The sequence below is a fragment of the Nicotiana attenuata genome, unplaced genomic scaffold, assembly GCF_001879085.1.
Source record: "Nicotiana attenuata strain UT unplaced genomic scaffold, NIATTr2, whole genome shotgun sequence".
Taxonomy (NCBI): domain Eukaryota; kingdom Viridiplantae; phylum Streptophyta; class Magnoliopsida; order Solanales; family Solanaceae; genus Nicotiana; species Nicotiana attenuata.
This window is the reverse complement of record NW_017672315.1, coordinates 151,403-174,629: the sequence shown is the minus strand read 5'-3', so window position 1 is coordinate 174,629 and position 23,227 is coordinate 151,403. Positions and strand designations below refer to the sequence as shown.

General features: G+C 35.7%; 4 protein-coding genes, 1 long non-coding RNA gene and 2 other non-coding genes across 9 annotated transcripts; 3 read left to right on the top strand and 4 right to left on the bottom strand.

Moving 5' to 3' along the window:
* Positions 1 to 3,676: 3,676 nt before the first annotated feature.
* Positions 3,677 to 4,396, bottom strand: LOC109212699. Its single transcript, XR_002065902.1, has 2 exons — positions 4,055 to 4,396; positions 3,677 to 3,947 (listed from the first exon to the last, which is right to left on the bottom strand). It is a non-coding gene; the product is annotated as an uncharacterized LOC109212699 (long non-coding RNA).
* A 775-nt stretch (positions 4,397 to 5,171) lies between these two features.
* LOC109212703 (probable leucine-rich repeat receptor-like protein kinase At1g35710) lies at positions 5,172 to 7,619 on the top strand. Of its 3 annotated transcripts, none has more exons than XM_019376373.1 (2): positions 5,172 to 7,327; positions 7,504 to 7,619. In XM_019376373.1, exons 1-2 carry the CDS (start codon positions 5,380 to 5,382, stop codon positions 7,599 to 7,601), a joined length of 2,046 nt encoding a protein of 681 aa, XP_019231918.1. In that variant the 5' UTR covers positions 5,172 to 5,379; the 3' UTR covers positions 7,602 to 7,619. The 3 variants fall into 3 exon arrangements, with proteins under 3 accessions (XP_019231918.1, XP_019231921.1, XP_019231919.1); XM_019376376.1 differs by having other exon boundaries at positions 5,173 to 7,327; positions 7,499 to 7,585; XM_019376374.1 differs by lacking the exon at positions 7,504 to 7,619 and having other exon boundaries at positions 5,173 to 7,462.
* Positions 7,620 to 8,326: 707 nt separating this feature from the next.
* On the bottom strand, positions 8,327 to 9,392 carry LOC109212697 (putative protein phosphatase 2C 76). Its single transcript, XM_019376368.1, has 2 exons — positions 9,340 to 9,392; positions 8,327 to 9,266 (listed from the first exon to the last, which is right to left on the bottom strand). The coding sequence occupies exons 1-2, from the start codon at positions 9,390 to 9,392 to the stop codon at positions 8,327 to 8,329; spliced, it is 993 nt and encodes a 330-aa protein (XP_019231913.1).
* Positions 9,393 to 12,581: 3,189 nt separating this feature from the next.
* On the top strand, positions 12,582 to 13,165 carry LOC109212696. Its single transcript, XM_019376367.1, has 2 exons — positions 12,582 to 12,587; positions 12,737 to 13,165. Exons 1-2 carry the CDS (start codon positions 12,582 to 12,584, stop codon positions 13,163 to 13,165), a joined length of 435 nt encoding a protein of 144 aa, XP_019231912.1.
* A 1,361-nt stretch (positions 13,166 to 14,526) lies between these two features.
* Positions 14,527 to 19,802, bottom strand: LOC109212695. Its single transcript, XM_019376366.1, has 13 exons — positions 19,353 to 19,802; positions 18,456 to 18,756; positions 17,952 to 18,361; positions 17,098 to 17,388; positions 16,826 to 16,949; positions 16,637 to 16,738; positions 16,335 to 16,544; positions 16,168 to 16,230; positions 15,654 to 16,074; positions 15,442 to 15,562; positions 15,076 to 15,353; positions 14,837 to 15,028; positions 14,527 to 14,737 (listed from the first exon to the last, which is right to left on the bottom strand). Exons 1-13 carry the CDS (start codon positions 19,800 to 19,802, stop codon positions 14,527 to 14,529), a joined length of 3,174 nt encoding a protein of 1,057 aa, XP_019231911.1.
* A 508-nt stretch (positions 19,803 to 20,310) lies between these two features.
* Positions 20,311 to 20,381, top strand: TRNAG-GCC. Its single transcript has one exon. It is a non-coding gene; the product is annotated as a tRNA-Gly (tRNA).
* Positions 20,382 to 20,440: 59 nt separating this feature from the next.
* TRNAP-CGG lies at positions 20,441 to 20,512 on the bottom strand. Its single transcript has one exon. It is a non-coding gene; the product is annotated as a tRNA-Pro (tRNA).
* Positions 20,513 to 23,227: the final 2,715 nt, after the last annotated feature.

Here is a 23,227-nt window from a genome sequence, read left to right as displayed (position 1 = left end):
GTCACCAGCTGGGAGTTGTTCTCTTCTTGCTCCTCTTCGGACTCATCCCTTAATCGGCGGATTGAATCCGAAGGCATAACAACAGCACCCCCTGGGCCTGTAAGATCTCCTCGCCGGCCTTTTCTTTTCCGGGCCCGGGGAGCTCGGAGCCTCTTTCCTCTTCTTCTCTTGGGCCTGCTTCGGAGCAGGTGGTTGGGGAAGGATTTCTTCATCATCAGATGACGGTCTTATTGTAACGTCCTTCCCAAGACCTACAAAAGAAAAGGGATGAGTAAGTTCGAGAAGAAGCGTAGGCGATAGCCATTCCAGGGAAGAAACTTACCATGATTACGGGCCTCCCGTTGGCCCTTCGACAACTCCATCCAGACACGTTCAGAATAGGATCTCTGTGACACTAGGCCTTCGACCCATTGCTTGAGTTCCGGAATTGGTTCCGGAATCGGGCCAGAGCTGCAACACCAAAACATAGATGAGCAAAGAAGATAGAAAGTAAAACAACAAATTAAACATTCAAGGTGAAATGTTCTTACGATTCATGTTCCACTTCTCAGGAAACGGCATGTCTTCAGCGGGGATCAGGTCCGAAGTCTTTATTCGACAAATCGGCCCATCCAGCCTCGATCCTAAGACTCGTCTATGCTGGAGAATGGGGCTCTACTAGCCCGGCGAGCAAGTCCTCCTCGATAGAGCCGGGTACTGTAGAGGCGCATGAGGTGATCGAGGGTTAAGGGACATCCCTCGATTTTGCTTGTGAAGAAATGGAGGAGAATTACTATTCTCCAGAATAAAGGGTGGATTTAACCGAGTGTGATGTCGTACCTCTTGCAAAAGGCGACGATAATGGGGTCTAAGGGACCCATCGTGAAAGGGTAAGTGTAAACACTTAGATACCCATCCACGTAAGTGGTGATCGATTCCTCAGGAGAAGGAACTACTACATCCCTGTTCACCCAGTTACACTCCTCTTTAACCTTTTTGAGGATCTCTTTGGTGATGGTGCATATATACCTCAAGACCGGTTCACATCGGCTCGGCACCGAGAGAGTCTTTTCGAGCTTAAAGTCATCGTTGGTTGGGCACCCTGCCGGAACGAATTCCTCAGGGTGGGGTTCCGCTGGAGCCTCACCACCGGCGGGTCGTGATGGAGAAGCAGCCTCCATTGCTGCACGGTTTTAGAAGTTTTAGCCATGGATGAACAAGAGAAAAGGGAATTGGGATGATACGCGGTTTGATTAGGGTTCAAGAAATTTGGGTGGTGAAAATTGTAAAGTAAAGGGATTTGTTAAAGGAAAAGTAAGAGAAAGAAAAACTTGGAGTGTAAAAGTTTAAATGGGGAAAGGCTAGGGTTTTTATAGGTAGCTGGCGATGGTTTAGAACCGGTAGTGGCCGACAACAACTGGCAGGCATTTAATGCCTCGGTACCCGTACCGATGGGACGTTTTAGTATCCACTCTCTGCTGACATCATAGTCGGGTTCGTCACTTACGTCATGGTCCATCGAGACGGGATTGGAAAAGTTCATATCGTTTCTCGTCATCTTCTCTCCGAGAAACGAAGGGACTATCAGTATATGGTCAAAATCGGGCTTGCCCTTTTTTGTATGACTAATCGAGACTGGAATGTGGCAGGCCAAGGCTCATCCTCATGTTATATCGGACCATGATACGAAGTTAGATTGCCAAGCTCGTAATTCAGAGACTGATCGAGATCGAGATCAACCAAGATTGAGACCGGACAGGATAGAGATCGAGCAAGATCGAAGGGAGCTTATCGAGCCAAATAACGGAAAGCAAAATATCCGCAATCGGGCGAGGATCACGGCGGAAATCTCGGCACATATCAAGAAGAGGCCGATGGAGTAGCTAATCATGGGATTTCTTACTGTGTTTAGAATTGTATCAAGAGTAGGACTCCCCTACTATATAAAAGGGGTCTGATCATTTGTAAAACACATCATATTCACGCAATACAAAGCAATATACTGCTTTTCTCTAAGTTTTCATTATCTTGTTACTCTGTTCTTGTATCAACCGAAACTTCACTTGGTTCAAGGGTGATCGAAGGGCCAAGGCTATTCGATTTGTTCGGTTTGCATTTATTTCTTTTACGGTCAATTTCAGTATTAATATTTATCCTCTTAATTTGTGCTAAGTTATATCACGTATCCTTAAAACCACATATAAATTCAATACTTATCCGATTTTAGGGTAAACATATTCGTTGTAGGAAGTGTTCAACACCTATTTCTTTCTTCTTTCGTCCTGCTGAAGTTAGAGAAACTGTGGAATTTTCTCTCTTTTTCAGTATTCGCAGTCCATTAATATTTTGAAGGAGAAAACCTATTTCGCTATGGATTTAAGTGAGGACAAGTTCATGAAAACTTGCTTGTGTTTATTCCCCAAAAGCATGAAGTCAACATAGTGCTCCCACATGCTTTTCCGAACAAATACTACTCCATGTTACTAACTTGTAATGATCAACTTTTCTGTTAACAAGCGAGTCCAAAAAGACAAAAGATTTGGAATAGATGGAGTAATGAGTGCAATTTCCCTTAGGAATTAAGTAACATTTGCTTATTATTAATGCAATATGGAAGAGAATTAAATCTATATTCAGGACAGGGGAAATCTTAATTAATATGAAAACGTAGAATCTAAGCTATTACTTCTAGCTTTCTTGTAATGGACTGGTTTTAGTTATCACCCTTCAGATAAAACTTTCTAGTAGTATTTTATAGAGAAATTTTTATAAATCACTATCTTTTAGTGGTAATTAGTTATCTATAAATACCATTTGCTATATTACGGATTGCAGATACGTTTTCTGTTGTTATAAGATGTATTAGATGTATTTAAGCTACTGTATTCATGAATACAATAGCAAAAATAGGCGTGAATCAGGGAAGTCCAGCTAATCAGTTGTTGTATTCGAGTGTATTCGACTATATTCATGGCGTGAAATATGGGATTACAGCTGGACAGATTATTGTATTCGACTGTATTTAACTGTATTCACGGCGTGAAACAGGGAATTACACTGTTTTTAAACGAAAAGTAAATCAATTAACATAATAGACTCCTAATATAACTTAACAAACTCAATTATAACACACAAAATTTGTATTTCCGGTTATAAAAAAGATTCTCAACCGAAAAATACCCCAAACACATAGCAATCTTCAGAGAAATTATATAATACATCTGAACACATAAATTATATTAATTAAAAGAAAATACGAATACATTCATGGCATATAACGAGATAGTGAATACAATAAAATACATAGAATACAGCGGGATACATTGAATTACAATGAAAAAAAATACAATGAAATACATGAAAATACAGCGTGATACGTTGAAAATACATTGAAATATATTAACAGAAAATCAAGTTGCTCAGCCCCAAACTCCGTCGTGTTTTCAAGGAATGGGAGAAGAGAATGGCATGTATCAAAGTAGAGAGAGAAAGAAAATAGTGTAACTGAATAGCGTATTTAGTGGCTTAGGGGTAGGAGGTAACCAAAATTAGATATTTTGCTATAAACATTAAAACGTATCTATAGAATATAATTTTTTTAAATGATATTTATTTAAAATAAATAAGGTGTTAACCTTTGCTACAGGAGTTAAAAATTCCTATTTGATATCATGGGTTAGAATAGTCAAGCCTCCAATCTTGAAATCAAGCTGCATTAGAGAAGTCAAAATAATAAATTTAACATTTCAACACCGTCAACATTTATTATCAAAGGCAACTGCACTACTAGTGTTTATAAAACTCAGAAAATCCTTCACGAGAAAGAGGTCCTTGAATCAAGTAGGAATGATTTTTCCATTGCTAAGCTCAAGTAACTCCACCATAAGCAATTATGAGCATATCCTGAACTGTTCTAATCCTGGTTATTTGCACTATCCAATGGGACCCTGTAGGCCTAAGGAGACACCCTTCAACAAAGGCGTCACGCGAAAAATTAGCACTACTTGAAAATAATGCAAAGTAAATATCAATATTACCTTTGTGGTTTGCAGGCTATTACACAGTAGGAGTTTACCTAGTGCGCACTCGCCATAGAGTGCTCACTCAAAGGGCCAAAGTTGTGGCAAAAACTGTAGCGGTTGCGAAATTTCCTGGGATTCCAACAAAAAAAAAAAGCAATATAAGAGAAGTAGTATAGTTTTAGAACCTCTACTGCTCCACACCAAACACTAAATACAAACATAAGTTACGATAATAGGCACACACGACTCAGAACAAACTCTTGCTTACTCCACTGGGCCTAAGGGTCATGAATCCAGAGACGGACCTACCCTTAGGTAGGAAAAAGAAATATGTATATATGTGTATATATCTTAAATAATAGGTATATAATTTGATTAGCACCCTAAAACTTAAAGCTTAGGCAGCTGCATTGGTTGATTTAGGAGGGTACAACTTAACTTTTAATACGCTGCTCGAGTTCAATTCCCGCTCCAACATTTGCTCAAATTTTTATTCGATAGTGATTCTCCTGTCACTTTCAAATCCTGGATCCGCATTTGGTAATGATCCACCATTTCCATTCCCCACCTCATTTTCAACAGCAAGTTGATTGCTGGTTATCCTATAATTTACATGATCCCTGATATACCATTTCGGGCAATATGAGTCATCTCCCACTTGCTTCCAAGACTCAATAACGGTGCCATACATTACTTGTGTATAGATGAGTTAAAATAAACAGTACTATATCCGTAAGAAAATCTAATTTACATAATTCACACAATAATAATGCTAAATATGTTACTAACAGTCGTGGTTTTCAAGATTTGCTGTAAGGTGGTTTCTATTTGGACTTTTGTAAGGAGAATCATATGGGTTAACCGGGTTCGTTTGTCATTGGCTACTTAATAACTCGTTTGCTTGGAGGATAGTACTGATCGTAGTTAGATTCCACTAGAAGCACCAGACAAAATGCAGAAAAAGAATAGAAAAGAAAAAGTGGTCAAGAAGATCTTAAAATAATTTCTCTGCAATTCACACATAACTCGGTTACTTTAATGTAATAAGAAATTTGATTATTTTAATGTGACAATAATAATAGTATTGTAACTTTGCTATTATCTATAGTGGTTAAAGGTCAATGACTATACATGCTATATAAATCCTCACTAATCGAGCGACCGCGTTCCGCATTTTAAGTCATCTATTGCCAACTCAAAGTAATAGAGATAGTGTTCTAAGTGAAAAGAATTTCAATTAAATAATAGGAGCAACATACTCTTATTAAGTGCATGACCTATCTAATACATTCTACCAGTCTAATCTACTCAAACCGCATGAGGCAACTGGTTACAGCTACCCTAAATTCAATACACATCCAGTTTCCTAACCTTAATCATGTACATTATTTTCAAGTCTGGTAATCATAGAACACTTATGGGCATCTGGGGTCAGAGAAAAACTTTCTTGTTCATCTTCTTTTACATTCTTTTTGTTCCATGTCAGTTAGAAGCTTGTCATCTGGTAGATAAAATAGCATTGTTAGAATTCAAGCAAAAGATTACCTTTGATCCTTCAAAATTGTTTCAAACATGGACATCTACAACTGATTGCTGTAAATCTTGGGAAGGTATTGCTTGTGATTCCTTTGGCAGGGTTGTCAATGTATCTCGCCCTGGCCTTTCTTCAGGCGACGACTTCATTATCGATACTTCAGTTTCTGGAACTCTTTCTCCTTCTCTGTCCAAACTTTCTTTTCTTGAATTGCTTGATCTTAGTAATCTCAAGGACTTGACAGGGTCAATTCCACCTGAATATGGCAAGTTATCGCGCTTGAGTTACCTCTTTCTTGATACAAACAAGCTCACGGGATCTATACCTGTCACGTTTAAATATCTATATCAGTTGAAGAAGCTCTATCTCAGTGATAATACACTTTCTGGTGCTATTCCTTCAAATATTTTTGATGGTTTCCTTTCACTATCTGAACTTGGTCTTTCAGGAAATCAAATTTCAGGTCCAATACCATCTTCAATTGGGAATTTATTATCACTAACAAAGCTTGATATGAGTCACAATAAGTTTTCTAAAAGCATTCCAGAAAGTATAGGAAAGCTCAAGAATCTTGAATACATTGATTTGTCTGAAAATCAGTTCTCTGGAAAGATTCCAAATTCAATTGGAAATCTTTCCAAATTAGTCCTGATGTATGTGAATCAAAACCAACTGAAAGGAAACATTCCTTCATCGATATCTGGTCTTAGCTCATTGATATTCTGCCGTTTATCCGAGAACAAGCTGAGTGGCAGTATCCCACCTTCTATTGGCAATCTTCCAAAAATCCAAAGGCTAATATTTGAGAACAACAAACTCAGTGGGAAACTTCCTGCAACTCTTGGACATCTTGCAACTCTCACAGACATGTTCTTTTCCAATAATCTTTTTACAGGCAAAATCCCATCAACTTTTGGCAATCTACAAAGCCTCCAAACACTAGACTTGTCAAGAAATAAGCTAAGTGGTGAAATTCCTCATCAGCTTGTAAAACTAGTGAGGTTACAGACATTGGATCTGTCATTCAATCCTCTGGGGCTTTCAAGAATACCAAATTGGTTTCAGAAACTAAAAGTGTTTCGGCTTATTTTGGCGAAGACTGGGATCAGAGGGCAGCTCCCTAGTTGGTTGGCTTCATCATCATGCTCAACACTTGATTTATCAAGCAATGGTTTGACTGGGAAATTACCTAAATGGATTGAAAATATGACCAGCCTTTCATTCTTGAATTTGTCGAACAACGCCTTTCATTCATCAATCCCTGATGAATTCAGGAACCTGTCACTGCTGATGGATCTAGATCTTCATTCCAATAAATTCTCAGGCAACTTGAGAGCAATTTTCTCAAAGAATTTTCAGGATCCTCTCGGCCGCTACAATTCTATTAATCTTGCATACAACATGTTCAAGGGACCATTAGATGAAAACAGTGGAAATGAACCAGTGATGGCATCTATTGTTTCACTTAGTTTGTCACACAATCCATTGACAGGGCACATACCGATATCGCTTGGAAACTTGACAAGCTTGCAGGAGATTAAACTAGCAGAAACTGGACTATCAGGTGGAATTCCAAAAGAGCTTGGGAATGCCAAGGAACTGAAAACAATTTTACTTTCAAATAATGATTTGGAAGGTGCAATACCAGAAGAAGTTCTGAATTTGAAAGAGCTAGAAGAATTTGATGTGTCAGAAAATCGACTAAGCGGTCGAATCCCTCCCCACAAAGCCAATATTCCAAAGTCTGCATTTCTGGGAAATCATGGCCTGTGTGGAGCTCCTCTTCCTCCTTGTAAACACTCATAGTATCTGTTTTCCTCTTCTTTATTTATTTTTCATTTTCATCATTTGAATAATTCATCTGTATGCATTGTATTTCAATTGTAGTCACTCAATACATGAGAATTAAATGTTATTCTGACCACCAGAGTATGTTTACTTCCTTTTGTTTTTTTTTTTTTAGGACAGATTCTAAGTTGGCATTAGGAGCCTATAAAACAAATGGACAGATGCTCCTGTCCTTTCCCAGGTGGTATTTTGTTAACAGGGTATTGTATAAAATATGAAACAGTGTTGTTATTCTCTTTGGTTACCAAATTAGAGTTACCTTTTGTCCTTATGACTTTTCAGATAACATTCAGTTCCTTTTAAGTAGTTTTACTAACTATTTTTTAAGAGCAAGCATACAAGAATGTACAGACAGAAAATGAATTGTCAACTTTTCACTTACTGTGGAAATACTTTTACTACTCAACAAGAGTAGAGTTTCAACTACAATTCTATGCTGGTATTCAATAAATACAAACCAACTTTTTCCACGACAATGACGACGACAACAACAATGACAAACACACTGTAATCTCATAAGTGAGATCTGGGGAGGGTAACGGGTAGGCACGCCTTACCTCTAGCCTGCGCAGGTAGAGAGTCTGTTTCCGATAGACCCTCGGCTCAAGAAAGTATGAAAAAGAAGCGGTAGCAACATGCAATAATAACAGCAAAATAGCAAGAAAACCGAAACAAGGGAAACAATAGGTAGTAATAGAAATCTAAAAATAAGAAAGTATAAGACTAACACTACTGGTATGGACAAGGAAAACTCACGACTACCCACTAACTCTACCCTAATTCTCGACCTTTACATTCTCCTATTACCATGCCCGCCTAATAAACTCTCCTCAATACTTCTTCGGCCTACCTCTACTTTGTTAAACCCACCAAGGCCAACTTTTGCCTAGACAGCACTAAGATTTTTCTAAAACTTCTAGATATCAAGGGAACCAAAAACAGCTCAAAAATAATCAATTACAGGAGAAACCCTCTCTACTCCCAATTGAACCAAAACAAAAGATAAATTATCACTGCTGCCTTCTAAAAATGCTTTCTGAACAAGTTGTTTAGCCAATAATGCTGTATCAGAATTGTCCTCTGCCTCATTTGTAAAGTCACAAACTTTTTGGGGACTTAAGCTTTCAAATATTCCATCAGAAGCCACCACCAAAAACTCATCCTCTGAAGTTAAATGTAGCCAATCAGTCACCTCTGGAGTAGCAATAATGCCATATTTTTTCAAAAAAACATCGCCTATAGCTCGAGTCATGGGAAAGTGTCCCATTAGGAGATCAGGAACCTTATTATTATAACTATGAGTAAATACTCCTCCAGAAGTTTCAACCCTAGCCCTCTCCTCCAACCTATATGCATTATGATCTCTCGTCAACTCCTTCACCGAAGAACCAGAGCAAATAAACGCCTTCGAATCGCCAACATTTGCTACTAAAACATGACTATTGTTATATATAACAGCAACAACTGCAGTAGATCCCGAATAAAGTTCATGTTCAAGAGCTACCTTAGAGAATTCTGCATCAATTTCCTCAATGGTTTCAACTAATGATGAGTTTAGGAATTCCATATAGTTAGAAGATTGTTCAGCGTAACTCTTAAGGATAAACTTTTCCAAAAAGAGCTTTGACGCCATGTCACTAGCAGCCGATCCAATATGACCATCAAATACTGCAACAGCGCCAACGCTTACCACATCTAGGCCGCCATCATTGGGTCTAAAGAAAGGAATACTAAGATCAAGGTTGCATGTTACTCGATCCTCCTGGTATTTCCTTCTTCCTTGGATCGAGGCAAATTCACAATCTTTAGTTGAAACATCTGATAAATCAACAGCGTAGTTTGCTTTAACAAGCTTTTCTTCAGGTTTAGGCTTAACTTTGCAACTAAAATAGGGTTTTTCGTCAAAATTGCAATAGCACAGACAATTAAAGATCCATATATGATAGTAATACTCACCCTCTTCCAATTAGTTCTGAGTTGTTTTTCTTTATCTTAACAGGGAACAGCATCCATACATTGGGCCATCTCAGCGACAAAAAATACGTATAGATGATGAATCCTATAGCCCTAGCGGCTATTGCCTTATATAAGAATTTGGATGCTACTACGCAATATGCATCGTGCATGTAGCCCAATTACTAGTTGAGCTCCCGTAAAATATAGGGGAAAAGACGGGAGTACCTGTAAAAGTAAAACTATTTACCATGTTCTACCCATAAAAGAATTATATCCATTAAATAATTACAATTTCCTATCCATTTAATAAACAAACGGGTATATCAAAATAACTACCCCACGCTTAATGCCCTACCTATAAAAACCCAAAAGCTGCTCAAAATTTCAGAAAATAAGCGCACAAAATTGAGATTTCCACCGACATCCCCTAATTTGAAGATCGCTAAGTGTGAAAAAACAGATCGAAGATGCTGATTCGCATCTTGTTTTCGGATTTTGATTTCGCTGGCAAAGCTGAATGTCAAAAATTATAAGTATTACAGAAGTTTAGCGCTCAAACTTCTGAATTTTTAGCTGAAAATTTTATTCTCGGTTTGGAGATCTGGAGATCTAGAGGTTTGATTTCGAAAAATCCTTTGTTGAAATTCAATATTTGACATCAACACTGTTGAAATTTGCATTGTTGAGATTCAATTTTGGACATAAAAGTGATTATAGCTTCAGAATCATGGAAAATATACCAATCTGTTGCAGCATAGTGGAGAATGGGATGATAACAATAATTTCATTAATTTTCATGTTGATGCAATTCTAATAAAGACCTATTGAAAATTTGAACAACTTCTTAGAGAAATCGCAAAGCAACTGCAAAAGAACAGTAACACAATAGTTATTCAGTATGCTATTGCTCAAGGATATCCACCAATTACAATTTGCAGCGATATGAGTGTTAGTGTTTACATGGAATTGAAAAAATCAAGTGCGGGGATGACAACACTTCCCCTGTGTGTGTCGTTTGCTAAAAATACTATAGCTGCAAGCACCTCCAGTTTCGATGTTGCTCCAATTTCATCAGAAATTGCACAATTTGAAAGCACTGATATGATTAGTACGTTTGATGTGCAAGAAGGAGATGACACCAGTTTAGAACTTGATGATGCAAACATCATAACTGATCAATTTCATCAAAAAGTTGAAAAAGGACAAATTTACAAAGACAAGAACCTGCTGGCTCTCGTTATGAAACAGTATGCCGTTAGAGAAAAATGTCAATATCGGGTTAATAAATCATGCCCAAGAAGGTTCGTCTACATGTTTTCAAGTAAAAAACTATGTGATACCTATATAGTATATAAGTATGCTAAATCAGTATACTATGCGAGTATGGAATTGTATTGGTTTGTCTGTGTTTTTTATTAGTGATACTGGTATAGTATATAAGTATGCTATATCAGTATACTATGCGAGTATATAACTGTACTGGTTTGTCTTTGTTATTATCAGTAAAACATAATACCAATATAGTTATATGTATGCTAAATCAGTATACTATGTGAGTATAAAATTGTGCTGCTTTGTCTATGTTTTTTATCAGCAAAATATGATACTGATACAGTATATAGGTATGCTATATGAGTATACTATGTGAGTATATAATTGTACGAATTTTTGTGTGTGTTTTTTATCGATAAAACATGATACATAACTGTATTTGTATGATAAACAGGTATACCCTTGAATGCGTGGATGAAAGATGCACTTGGAGACTTAAAGCATCAAGCCTGCGAGCATCAAATCTTTTCAAAGTGACAGATTTCAATTCTGTCCACAGTTGTTTAACTGATAAGAGATTTTGTTCACAAAAGCAAGCTGTCTCAGCTTTTGTTGCAGCTGTGGTACAAGATAAACTTGTTGACCCGAAAACCATATATACACCAACAGATATCCAGAAGACATCCATAAAGCATATGGTATGGACTTAAGCTACATGCAAGCATGGAGATCAAAAGAAAAAGCAATGCAATTGTTGAGAGGAACACCAAGTAAGTCATACAAGAAAATACCAACATATCTTTATATGTTAGAGTACGCTAACCCAGGATCAGTGACACGACTATACACTGAAGGAGATGGGAGCTTCTTGTAGCTATATATGCATCGATTAGAGGATGGATCTATTGTAGGCCAACAGTTGTAGTTGATGGAAGTTTTTTAAAGTCAACATATAGAGGGACCATACTCACGGCTTCCACGCAAGACGCAGAGGGTAAGAATACAATCCAATTACATTCAGTTAAAGAAACAAAAAAGATTTTCAAATATTAAATGATACCAGTATGGTATACAAGTATACCAACAGAGTATATAATTATTTTGCTACATACCTGCACCTACCTATGACTATACTACTATATGAAATACTAAATTAATATTGTGTGTACAATCTAATTACATTCAGTTAAAGAAACAAAAAAGATTTTCAAATATTATATGATACCAGTATGGTATACAAGTATACCAACAGAGCATATAGTTATTTTTCTACACACCTGCACCTACCTATGACTATATTACTATATGAAATGCTAAATTAATATAGTGTGTTGTAATTGATATTTTGTTCTTTGGGTTTACAGGATAAATTCTACCTCCCGCATATGCAATTGTTGATTCGGAAAATGATGCATCATGGGAGTGGTTCTTCGTGCAGTTCAGAGAAACCTATGGACAAAGAGAGGGAATGTGCAATGTATCAGACAGGCATGATGGTATATGGAGAGCAACTTCAATTGTCTATCCAGAAGTCCCTCATTGTGCATGTATGTTCCATCTGTGGAACAACATAAAGACAAACTTCAGGAAGAGCCAAAAACAAATCAAAGAAGTATACTTTGCGTTAGCAAGAGCATACACTGTTGAAGAATTCAACAGGCATATGGCAGAGTTAGAAGATATTGATAGTAGAGTGAAAACATACCTGATGGATATTGGATATGATAAATGGTCCCGGGCGCATTCCAAGGCAAATAGAACTATGACCATGACATTGAAGATTGCGGAATCAGTAAATGCAGCAAACAAAGCACGCAAGAGACCTCCCAGTTGTGAATTTGCTTGACTTTATGACAACATTGATTCAAAAATGGAATTACACTAATCGGAAGGATGCAGTGGAATCATTTATGAAGATTGGTGCAAAGTATGAAAAAATATTGGCAGATAATACTATCTTATCACAGACGATGACGGTATGCATTTTCAAAATCATAAAAACACTGCATGTACTGTAGTTTTACTTTTTTACCTTAGTGATTTCACTAAACAACTGAATATTGTTATTTGAAAAATACTATTACTTCATATAGCTAATGACTTTTCTTAATTAAAATTATACTAGGTGTTGCCATCAACTGAATTCTTACATTTAGTAATTGATGGCCAAACAAGAAATGTGGTGTGCCTACATGAAGAAAACTGCACTTTTGGGAGGTTTCAGCTAGACGATATTCCATGTCCACATGCAATGGCAGTTATACAAAACTTCCATATGGATTCATACAAGTATTGCTCGGATTACTACAACATAGACTACTTGCTGAGAACATATGAGATACCAGTAAATCCTTTGCCTGATGAAACAACGTGGCAAATTCCAGAACATGTCTCTTCGCAGGTGGTACTGCCACCAAAAGGAAAAATCAAACCAGGAAGACCTAAAAAGAAGAGAGGCATAGGAGGCTGGGAAGGAAATACAGTTACATGTGCACTATGCGGGAGAAAAGGACACAACCGGAGAACATGCCGAAATATTCCAAAGAGAGATTGATATAATGCTTCAATGTTTTCATAGAACTCATATATCGTAGAATCATAGCATTTGAATTGCAAAGAAATAAAATGCATTTCTTGCACTAGACATATATTTGGTATAATGATTCTTTGCCAAATTACTTTTTGGCAACAAATTTATATGGCTACTTGTGTTTTCAATAAGAATCTGTTTATTTTCTATTTTAGTATATAAAAGTGGGATGCATTTACATCTAGTTGCTACAGAAAAAAAGATGCTAAAATATAAATGTGAAACCCAAGTGGTATATCTGTATACCTTATTGGTATATCTGTATATCTTATTGGTATCAAAATATGTGTAGAAATAGAAGTGGTGCCGCAAATGCAACATTTGTACATACATCGTTAACAAAATGGGCACGCTTTGCAGCTCATGTTTGTTATGAAGTATAACAAATTGGAAGCCATTTACATGCAGTTATTGTACATCATCAGGTACATAAATACAAGGTGATACCCAACTGGTATATTTGTATACCTTACTGGTATATAGTCGTATTGCACTAATATGGCTAAACCAAAATATGCGCAGAAATACAAATGGTGCACCAAATACAACGTGATACCCAAAATGCGCACGCTTTGCAACTCATGTCAGTACTTACATCTAGTTGCTGCAGGAAAAAAGGTACTCAAATACAACGTGATACCCAAATGGTATATCAGTATACCTGATTGGTATATAGTTCTACTGCACTAATATACCTAAACCAAAATCTTTGCAGAATACAACTGGTGCAGCAATGCAAATTATGCACAGATTTTCTTAGATTCAACTACAACTAACAACTACTCTCAATATAATTCAAACCCAGTTCACTTTCTAAAAATATTTCTTCTCATTCAAATCAATACTCGCCCTGTTCTTCAACAAAATAACAACATAGTTTCTCTTTTTGAACGTCGTAATTCCCTTAAAAATACACCTCCAAAAATAACTTCTGCTGGTGTATTACAGCGAACTAACAATGCTCCTCCTACTACAAATGGCAGTAGGAGTAGGAACTAACAGTGCTGCTGTAACAGCTATGTTCTACATTAATGGCTTGACTTCAAGTGCTGACAAAATTCTGTCCCCGAAAGGCACTCCTAATAAACCAACAACTTTATGGAAGAAGCCTAAGAAAAGCCTAATAAAACAAACTGAAGATACATTCCAACATTAAAACAGTTATAGCAACATATTGTACTATTACAATTGTATTCCTAGAAAACACTTTTAAAAGCTAGCATTTTTACAATCTAATAATGCAAAATACCATACTTCACCAAAAACTATTAAAATCCTGCAAATTTTTCATGCTACAATTAACTAAAACCAAAAAGAGACTTATACTACTTCTTGCGTTTCTTTCCACGAGTCTTTTTAGGTGCTACTGGAGCCTCAGATTCACTTAATTCGCCATGCAACTGCTTGTTCCTCCCATAGTGCCACAACAGTATACCAAACCTAGCTCGAAGACCATCCACATCAAAATTGGCAACAAGGATTGGAAGATCTTCAATAATATACTCAGCAAAGCATGCAACATATACTCCACAATCTCTAAAATAAAATAAATGAATAGAATATAAAAATCGAGTAGAAGTGAAAAATGTTAATATGAATGAGGAAAACAAAGTAAAAAAAAGTAATTATTCTTACGAATTTTGCTGTGTTGGCAGATTTGTAATCAGTTCAATCTCAAAAGGATCAGTCAACTCCTTTCCCATGTGCAGACCATTTTGTACTACAATGTCACTTTTTTGGTTATAAAATTCAATGCTAACTAGAAACAGGGGGATCAACACAGCATATGCCTCTGCCACCTTTTGAATAGCTTTTTTGTGCTTTCGACTAGCGAGTCATATACGTAAAAACATCTCTTGTGGAATGATACACACCCCAATAGCCAATGCCACTTTTCTGCCAAATTAATTGGAAAGAGGACATGATCAACCTGGTGCCATGGAGTGTTGCAATGCATCCTAAATCCTTTCATGTACTCCATGATATCGTCTGATCTATCAATCAAATGATCTTGTTTCCCACCTTTTACAAATTCTGTGAAAACCCTTTGCATGATATTATTAAAAAGAGTATCTGTAGTTGTGACTTTGATTGGCATATTAATTCCATTATTCGCCTTCTTCCTAAGATAGTAGAATATAATATTCAAGTGCTGCAAAAAAGAGAAGAAGAAAACATGACTAACACTAACAATATGAATGAACTACTACAACAACAAAAATAAAAAGCAGTACACATACCGAACTAGACAGCGGCCTGCCAGAATAGTTTAAGGTATGGAAAAACGTCTTATCATCAATCTGTTCAACTTCAAAGTCAAAACAAGGGTCCAGCTTTTGATCACCAGGTAAATACACTTCCCTATTTCGTATAAAAGAAGATATGGATAAGAAATATAGCAACAAAAATTAAGAAAACATGAAAACAAAAGTACATGGAAACGAATACGCACTCTCCCAATTGCATGTTTGCTTCGACAAAGTTTGAGAATGCAGTCGTAAGCTTATAATCAACAGCCACTGAAATGTCATTTACAAATGAAAATCTTCCTTTGATAACCTTCGAGGATCCCCCAACTGCACTAACACCAGATTGCCAGTCATTCCTATACGGCGACTGTTTTACAGCTGCAGGGCGCCTTCTCCGTGTGAAAACTGCAGGAGTTGTTTCAACATCTGTTTGTGTCTGGACAATACTTCTTGATACCGACTGATCAGGTTTAGACTTATTTACATCACGAGTTATCAGTTCATTTCCAGATTGATTTACATTACGTCTCCCTCCTTGTGTAATGGCAGCAATTAGATCAAGTTGAGAATCAGTATATTCAAAATCAGAATCCAAGTAAAGATCACCCTCATGTCGACATGGAGCTTAAATTAAAAAATGCTAGTGAATAAACAAATATACAAAGTTAAGAAATTTAAAAAAAAAAGGAATGAAAAGTTATATATAGAAGACATTACCAGAAGGCAAATTCACATTACTGCCACCAACATCCACTTGACCAACACCATCAACCCGAGATGCTGAACACATAAAAGCATTATCAGCATCACTACTTAAATAAAAAAACTATCAAAAATCTCTCATTTACATACTAACTACAGAATTAGTAACATCAACATCGTACCCCGTGGAGCAGTATTAGACTCAATAACAGCATCTGCTCGTATTTGTGCAGGGATTCCTGATGGCAGCGGAGCAGGTCCCGACTTTTTAACATCATGAGATGACTGCTTATATGTTGCTTGTTGTGTAATGGCGGTGATTTGATCAATTGCAGATGCAGACAGTTCAAAGTTAGAATCCAAGCCAAGATCATGCTCATTTACGAAGGGGGCTGAAAAAAGTAAAAAAAGGTTAGTGAACGCACAAATACATAGAGTTAAATAAATAAAAAAAGAATAAAAAATTACATATACAACATTTTACCAGAATGCAAATCATCATTAACTACGCTATGACTTGCTGTGATGTTCTTCACATTGACACCAGTGGCACCTCCATCTCGACCAACCCCACCAAAACCAGACACTAAACATGTAAAAGTATAAGCAAGAGTACTATTTTCAAAAAACAACAGCAAAAAAAAAAAAAAAATTAAATCTGTGATTTACATACTAGAAGGCGCTTTGGGCGTGCTATCTCCAATAACTACAGGATCATTCCCAACGTGGCCCCTTTCAAACTGGTCATAATCATTATGCATCTCACGAAAGTCAGGATAATTATCCTGTTGCTTATGCTGAAAATAAGAAACTAACAATTTTATTATTATGTATATTACAAGAATACTATGTGCACTAAAGTAAAGAATGGAATAATATCCTATAAGCATATATTGCATCTTTGAACGATATACTATAGCATTATATTATATAAAAGATCAATACCGCTGAATTTCCCTCTGGTTTCATTGACTGCCTACCAATAGCTGCAAGCACCTCCTCAAACTTGGTCTCTACAAAAAGCTCCAAACCTTGTAACTCCTTCATTACCTCAGCATTGGTAGGTTGGGAATCACCTCCAGTACTTTCATGCATACTTTGTGTCTTTGGTAATTGAGTGCCAAAAACCTGAAAGCTATCGGGCTGACTGTCAGTGCACTCAACTTCAATTTTAAAGTTTAGACCATACACATCAAATAGTTGCTTCTCATCATCAGTTGGGGTGATGTTCTTTAGCTGCAATTATTAAGCACACTAGTTAGAAATAGAAATGATAATAAAGTATGGAAAGATAAAAGATCCCTATTACCATATGATACCAATATAGTATACATGTATACCAACAGAGTATATTACTGATCTGGGATATTGCTAAAACTAACTGTGACTAAACTACTGTACCAAAAATATTAAAAGATCCAATAAAAGTATGAGAAAATTAAAAGTATAAGTAGCAATAAAACTATAAGTAGAAGAAAAAAATTCTTATTACCATACGATACCAATATGGTATACATGTATACCAACAGAGAATATCATTGATCTAGGATATTGCTACAACTACCCATGACTAAAATACTGTACAAAAAATATTAAAAGATGCAATAAAAGAATGAGAAAATTAAAAGTATAAGTAGCAATAAAAGTATAAGTAGCAGAAATGATCCCTATTACCATATGATACAAATATGGTATACATGTATACCAACAAGAATATCATTGATCTGGGGGATATTGCTACAACTACCCGTGACTAAACTCATGTACTAAGAGAGGCAATAAAACTACGAGAAAATTACCTGCTCGCGTTGTAAGCTAGACATTCGCAAAGCAACTCGCTCATTCGGTATTTGACCCATGGCTACCCAATTCAAAATTCGTGGAAGTTTGTTTCCAATATGATCAGCAAAGTGACCATCCAAACTTGGGCAGCATTCATACAACCAAATCTGTAAAGCCAACGGGAAGCCACCGAGTCTATAAAAAGAAGGCTTATCTTGAAACTTGTTGGAACACGAGTCGATTGTAGCGTTATAAACATTTATACCCCAGAGATAATTATTAAAATTACCGCACTCAACCAAGTCAATGTAAGACCGTGAAATAACCTTTGTTTTGAGTTGAGAAAGTAAGAAGCTGTTCACAAAATAAAGAACTGCTATCTTCAGCGCATCATCATCTGTTTCCCATTTCTGCTTCATAAAACAGTCTGCCAGTTGGGCCAATGTCACGGATGCAGTCCCAAAAATATTTTAAAATCAAGCTATTCTCTGCTATGCTCTCTATACTTGTATCACCCTTACATTTCAGCCCAGTAACAAGTGCAAATTCACCCAAACCAAAGCGCAACCTAGAATCATTCACTACAAACCGCATCTCATTTTTCACTTCATGATGTACTTCTCTAATAAGCAAATGGTGCATAACCCGAATCTCCACAATAACTGGTGGCAGATTCAAAAAATAGCCAAAGCATGTTTTCTTAAACAGTCGAAGTTGCCTCTTTGATAAATTCTCTTTCAATTGACGAATAACATGGCAGTTGGTATCCCAATCAACCTTTGGTTTATAATCTAAGTCCATAGGCACAAGGAAATCCCAACACTGCAAAACATGTTCATATAAAATAATTTCAGAAATAGAATTCACTTAAAAATACAACTAAACTAACCAAAAATGTTACAACTACCATACGATACCAACCGGCGTATAACTATACCAGCAGGGTATACAATTCTACTGACTAATTTCCGGAAACTATAAATGACTATACTACTATTACATAACAGATAGGAATAAAGAGAAAAAGCAAAAAGGTATGCAGGTATAAAGTATTTTCAAGATACTGTACGATACTACTATTATTAAAGGAAAAACAAATAGCGAAGACAGCCAAAAAAGGATCAGAAGCATATGATAGTATATAGCTATACTAATAGGGTAAATAGTTATACGGGTTGTTCCAACAACCGTCTATAACTATAAAATCTATCACATAACACACATACACTATGTCTATAGGCACATGGGAATCTCAACAATGCAAAACATGATTATATAAATTATTTAAGAAATAGAACTCACTTAAAATTAACACAACTGACTATAACTATAATATAATACAAAAGCATAATAGGAAATCAAAAAAATAACAATGTACTATATATTCAAAATCTCACAGATCATTTTAAGAAAATTACCTTCTTGGGTGCAACACCAATTTTTTTCTTCTTTAACTGAGAATCATCGCTACGATCAACATTTACTGGTTGAGTCTCTGTTTTAGGCACGGATTCACGTCGGCTTCCCCCTAACTCAAAATCCTCAACAACTTTACCTTTTCCCTTATCAGTCACAGGAACACCTCCTATGACTGGTTCGGAATTTGTGTCGGGTAATGACTGGTAGGGAGTTTCATCGGCTGACGAAGCATTAATATTGTTGCCTTTTCCACCCTCTAATTCTACATTTTCAGTTGTGTTTTCAACACGACTACTGCTAGGGTTACGACTAAACAGAGACTGAGAATCAGAAAATAAGCAAAAACTAGGACCGGACATGGCTGAGGCAACGGATTCAGCAGCTACTTGTGTTGAAGAATGATGTTGTCCACGGCGCCACCATCTTCGCGCACAATGCTTCCGACCCATAGAGAAAACAACAACCCATAGACATTGATTCACAAAAGTACAAAGAAAAACACAAAAATCCTATGATTTTGAAAACTCACTTTCACTAAAATGTACTTTCAGAAGCAAAAATTTCACCCAAAAATAAGTACTAGACTAAGAGATAGAACGAAATCGGAAGAAAAAAATTAAAAACTCGAATGTGGGTGAAATATGTGTTCTTATGGGTTGGCTATGGAGATTTGAAAACTGTTCTCTAGTCTAGTGTTAACTGTTAAAGGACGAAGACAAGCGTGGGTAGCTTGGGCCGGGTGAAATAGGTGGGCTGGATTCTTTAGTCTAGTGTAAAGAACGAAGATAAGACTTTAAAGACAATGGATAGCTTGGGCCGCGTGAAATATGTGGGCCGGGTAAATAAATTGGGCCGAATGGGTAGAAATAGTAAATAGTTTGGGCTTAATAGGTATAAAGTGAGATTTTCTCTAAAATATATGATAATATCTACTCTTTACATTTATTAAAAACAAAGGCACCAGTGGTCTAGTGGTAGAATAGTACCCTGCCACGGTACAGACCCGGGTTCGATTCCCGGCTGGTGTAATGTTTTTTGTTAAGTCACAAAATAGAGAACTTATTTTTGGAAATTAAAAAGTACTCTAGGGGTGTTGCGAGAATCGAACTCACGACCTCTCGCACCCGAAGCGAGAATCATACCACTAGACCAAACACCCAGTTTCGATCCACTCATAACATTTTTTGTAATTATCAACATATATTCTTATTCGTTGATACCATCCAATTCCAATGCTCTTTTCTGCAACTACACGATGGTCTGAGGGTTCAAGGTTGAAGGAAGAGTTGGATACCTTAGGTTTCTGCTATTAAGCACTCCCTTATACAACTAATTTAGGTTGGTGTATTAAAGTATTTTTAGTTGATGTTAAAAGAAAGCATCTTCCGATGCTTAATTTATCTTAGGAATTGGTAATTTAAGGCACACATTTTTGTTGAATGTAACAAATCAGTATGAGATTCTTGCAAATTTGGCTAAGTTAGCACGTGGAGGTCTAAGTTAATTAAGTTAGGGATTTTTTGTTCCTATACAATATTTGAAATTTATTTACTAAAATTATTGTAATTTTGATTATTATCCGTCCTAAACAAGGATTACTTACAAATTATATACATTCCACCTTAAAAGACTCTCAATCCATTATTAGTGTCTTCAATCAAGGGATTTAGGTGCACCCTTTTCCTTTTTTTTTTTCTCTCCTCTCTCCCCTCTTCTCTCCGGAATATTGGGACCAAAGATACTCCCAACAGCCAATATTTTTCACAAAATAAATCAAGTAATTGCGTATTTTGGGACGGATTTTAACTGAAAGGAGTAAAAACGAAATAGGATGCAGGGAGTATAAAATTTTTCATTGTGACTTATCCCAAAGAAAAAAGCTCACTGTTGACAGCACACATAGTATCTTACATTACCATCGAAATAAATTTTGCTTATTATTTCATAGATATCGTTGAAGAAGAATCACATGCAAATTAATAAAGCTTGCAAGTTTATTCATTTACTTTAAATTTTTTTATTAAAAAAAGTTGCGCATTTTGCTTTTAGTGGTTGAACTGTATATTGCATAGTGTGAACTGTTTTACATATAGAAAGTTAAGGAGAATTTGGACAGATTTTAACAGAATCTAAGAGAGAACATCTAGAGAATCTAAACTTCATTGCATATTTATATTCAAACTAAAAACATAAAATCTCTATCTCTAAGAACAATATATGGTACATCAACATGCAAATTAAAAACAAATTTCGTACAAATTAAATGCAAATTTGAATATCTACAACAACATACATAGTAAAAACAAATTTCATACAACTAATTATATATTATACAACTTATTTACAACTTATCTATAACTTTCATACATTATTTCTACCCAGTTAAATACAACTACAATATTATACAATCTAAATACAATTTTTATACAAATTTTATATAATATGTCTTTTGTATATATTTTGTATTTGATTTGTATATATTTTGTCTATGGTGTGTGCACCTTCCTCTCTAAAATTTCAATCTAAACTTACTCTTAATGCAATTTTGATACATATCAACAACTTTATGTAAAAAGATAGTATTGATAACTTAAATACACATTTTATACAATGATTCATACATTATACAATTATTTTTCAACTTTCATACAATTTGTATATAATTGGTAAATTGTATATGACCATGTAATTAAATTGAAACTTGAGTAAGGAGAGTAATAAGATTTCAAATAGTGTATAGGAAGGTAAAAAGATGACATTTTAGGACACCACCTTGGGCCTACGTTCTTTAAACTCGACACAGACTGATAACTTAGAATGATTGACAAGATTGGCCTATAAAGGGCTAGTCTTTAAATATTGTCCAAATTTTTGATGTATTTAAAAAATGGCCTTCGGTCCCACACTTATTGTTTGTTAGAGATTTTTCTATCGAACTAGTAGAATTTATGCTATATTTACTTTACCTATATTGTTAATTATTCATAAACTATACCCAGCTGACATGGATTTGTGATTGTTCAATTATTTAACAAACTCTATCATATTAGCATGACTTTGTATTATCTTCATTAGAGTTATTTGTTAGATTGCTTACAAACTCTCCCTAATTGGTATGATTTTGTTCTTAGTCAATTGTTCGCCAAGCTCTATCAAATTGGCATGACTTTGTGTTGCTTGTAATTGACCTATCTATTAAATTGATTCTCAAAGTCTACCCCGATGGCATAATTTTTTGTGTTGTTAAACAAAGTGTTCTTCAAATTTGTAATTCCACTTTCGATCAAACCACCCCAAATTTGCTTCAAATGATTTCAAATTTGAAACAAAACTTTCAAATATCAATACCAACAATCCCCAATCACAATTTTGGTCAAATAACACCAAGTCAAGAAGGCTCACTTTGTCTTATTTAATACTTTTTAAGAATCACAATGGAGTTTTTGAGATTTTTTAAGTAAATCATTAAATTAGTTTTGCTAAAACTCTAAGCAAAAATTATCAACATTTAAATACTTTTAATAATAATCGGTCATTGACTTTCAGTTTCCACCCGAAACAAGAATTTCAAATGTTAACTATTGAAGAACTATGATGTTCTTGGCGAGGAAGAAACGTATTTTAACAACTAAATAAAAAACAAAAATAATATTTGAAGACCAATCCCTTAGGCGGACAACTGGTGCAATTAGTTGGATAACTTGAGAAGGCCCTTTTATTGGGCTCTTAATTAGCCCAAGGGTTTGAGAATATAGAAGGAATATAACTTTGGAATTTTTACCTCCTATAGCAAAGGTTAACATCTTATTTATTTTAAATGAATACCACTTAAAAAATTTATATTCTATCGATACCTTTTAATGTTTATAGTAAA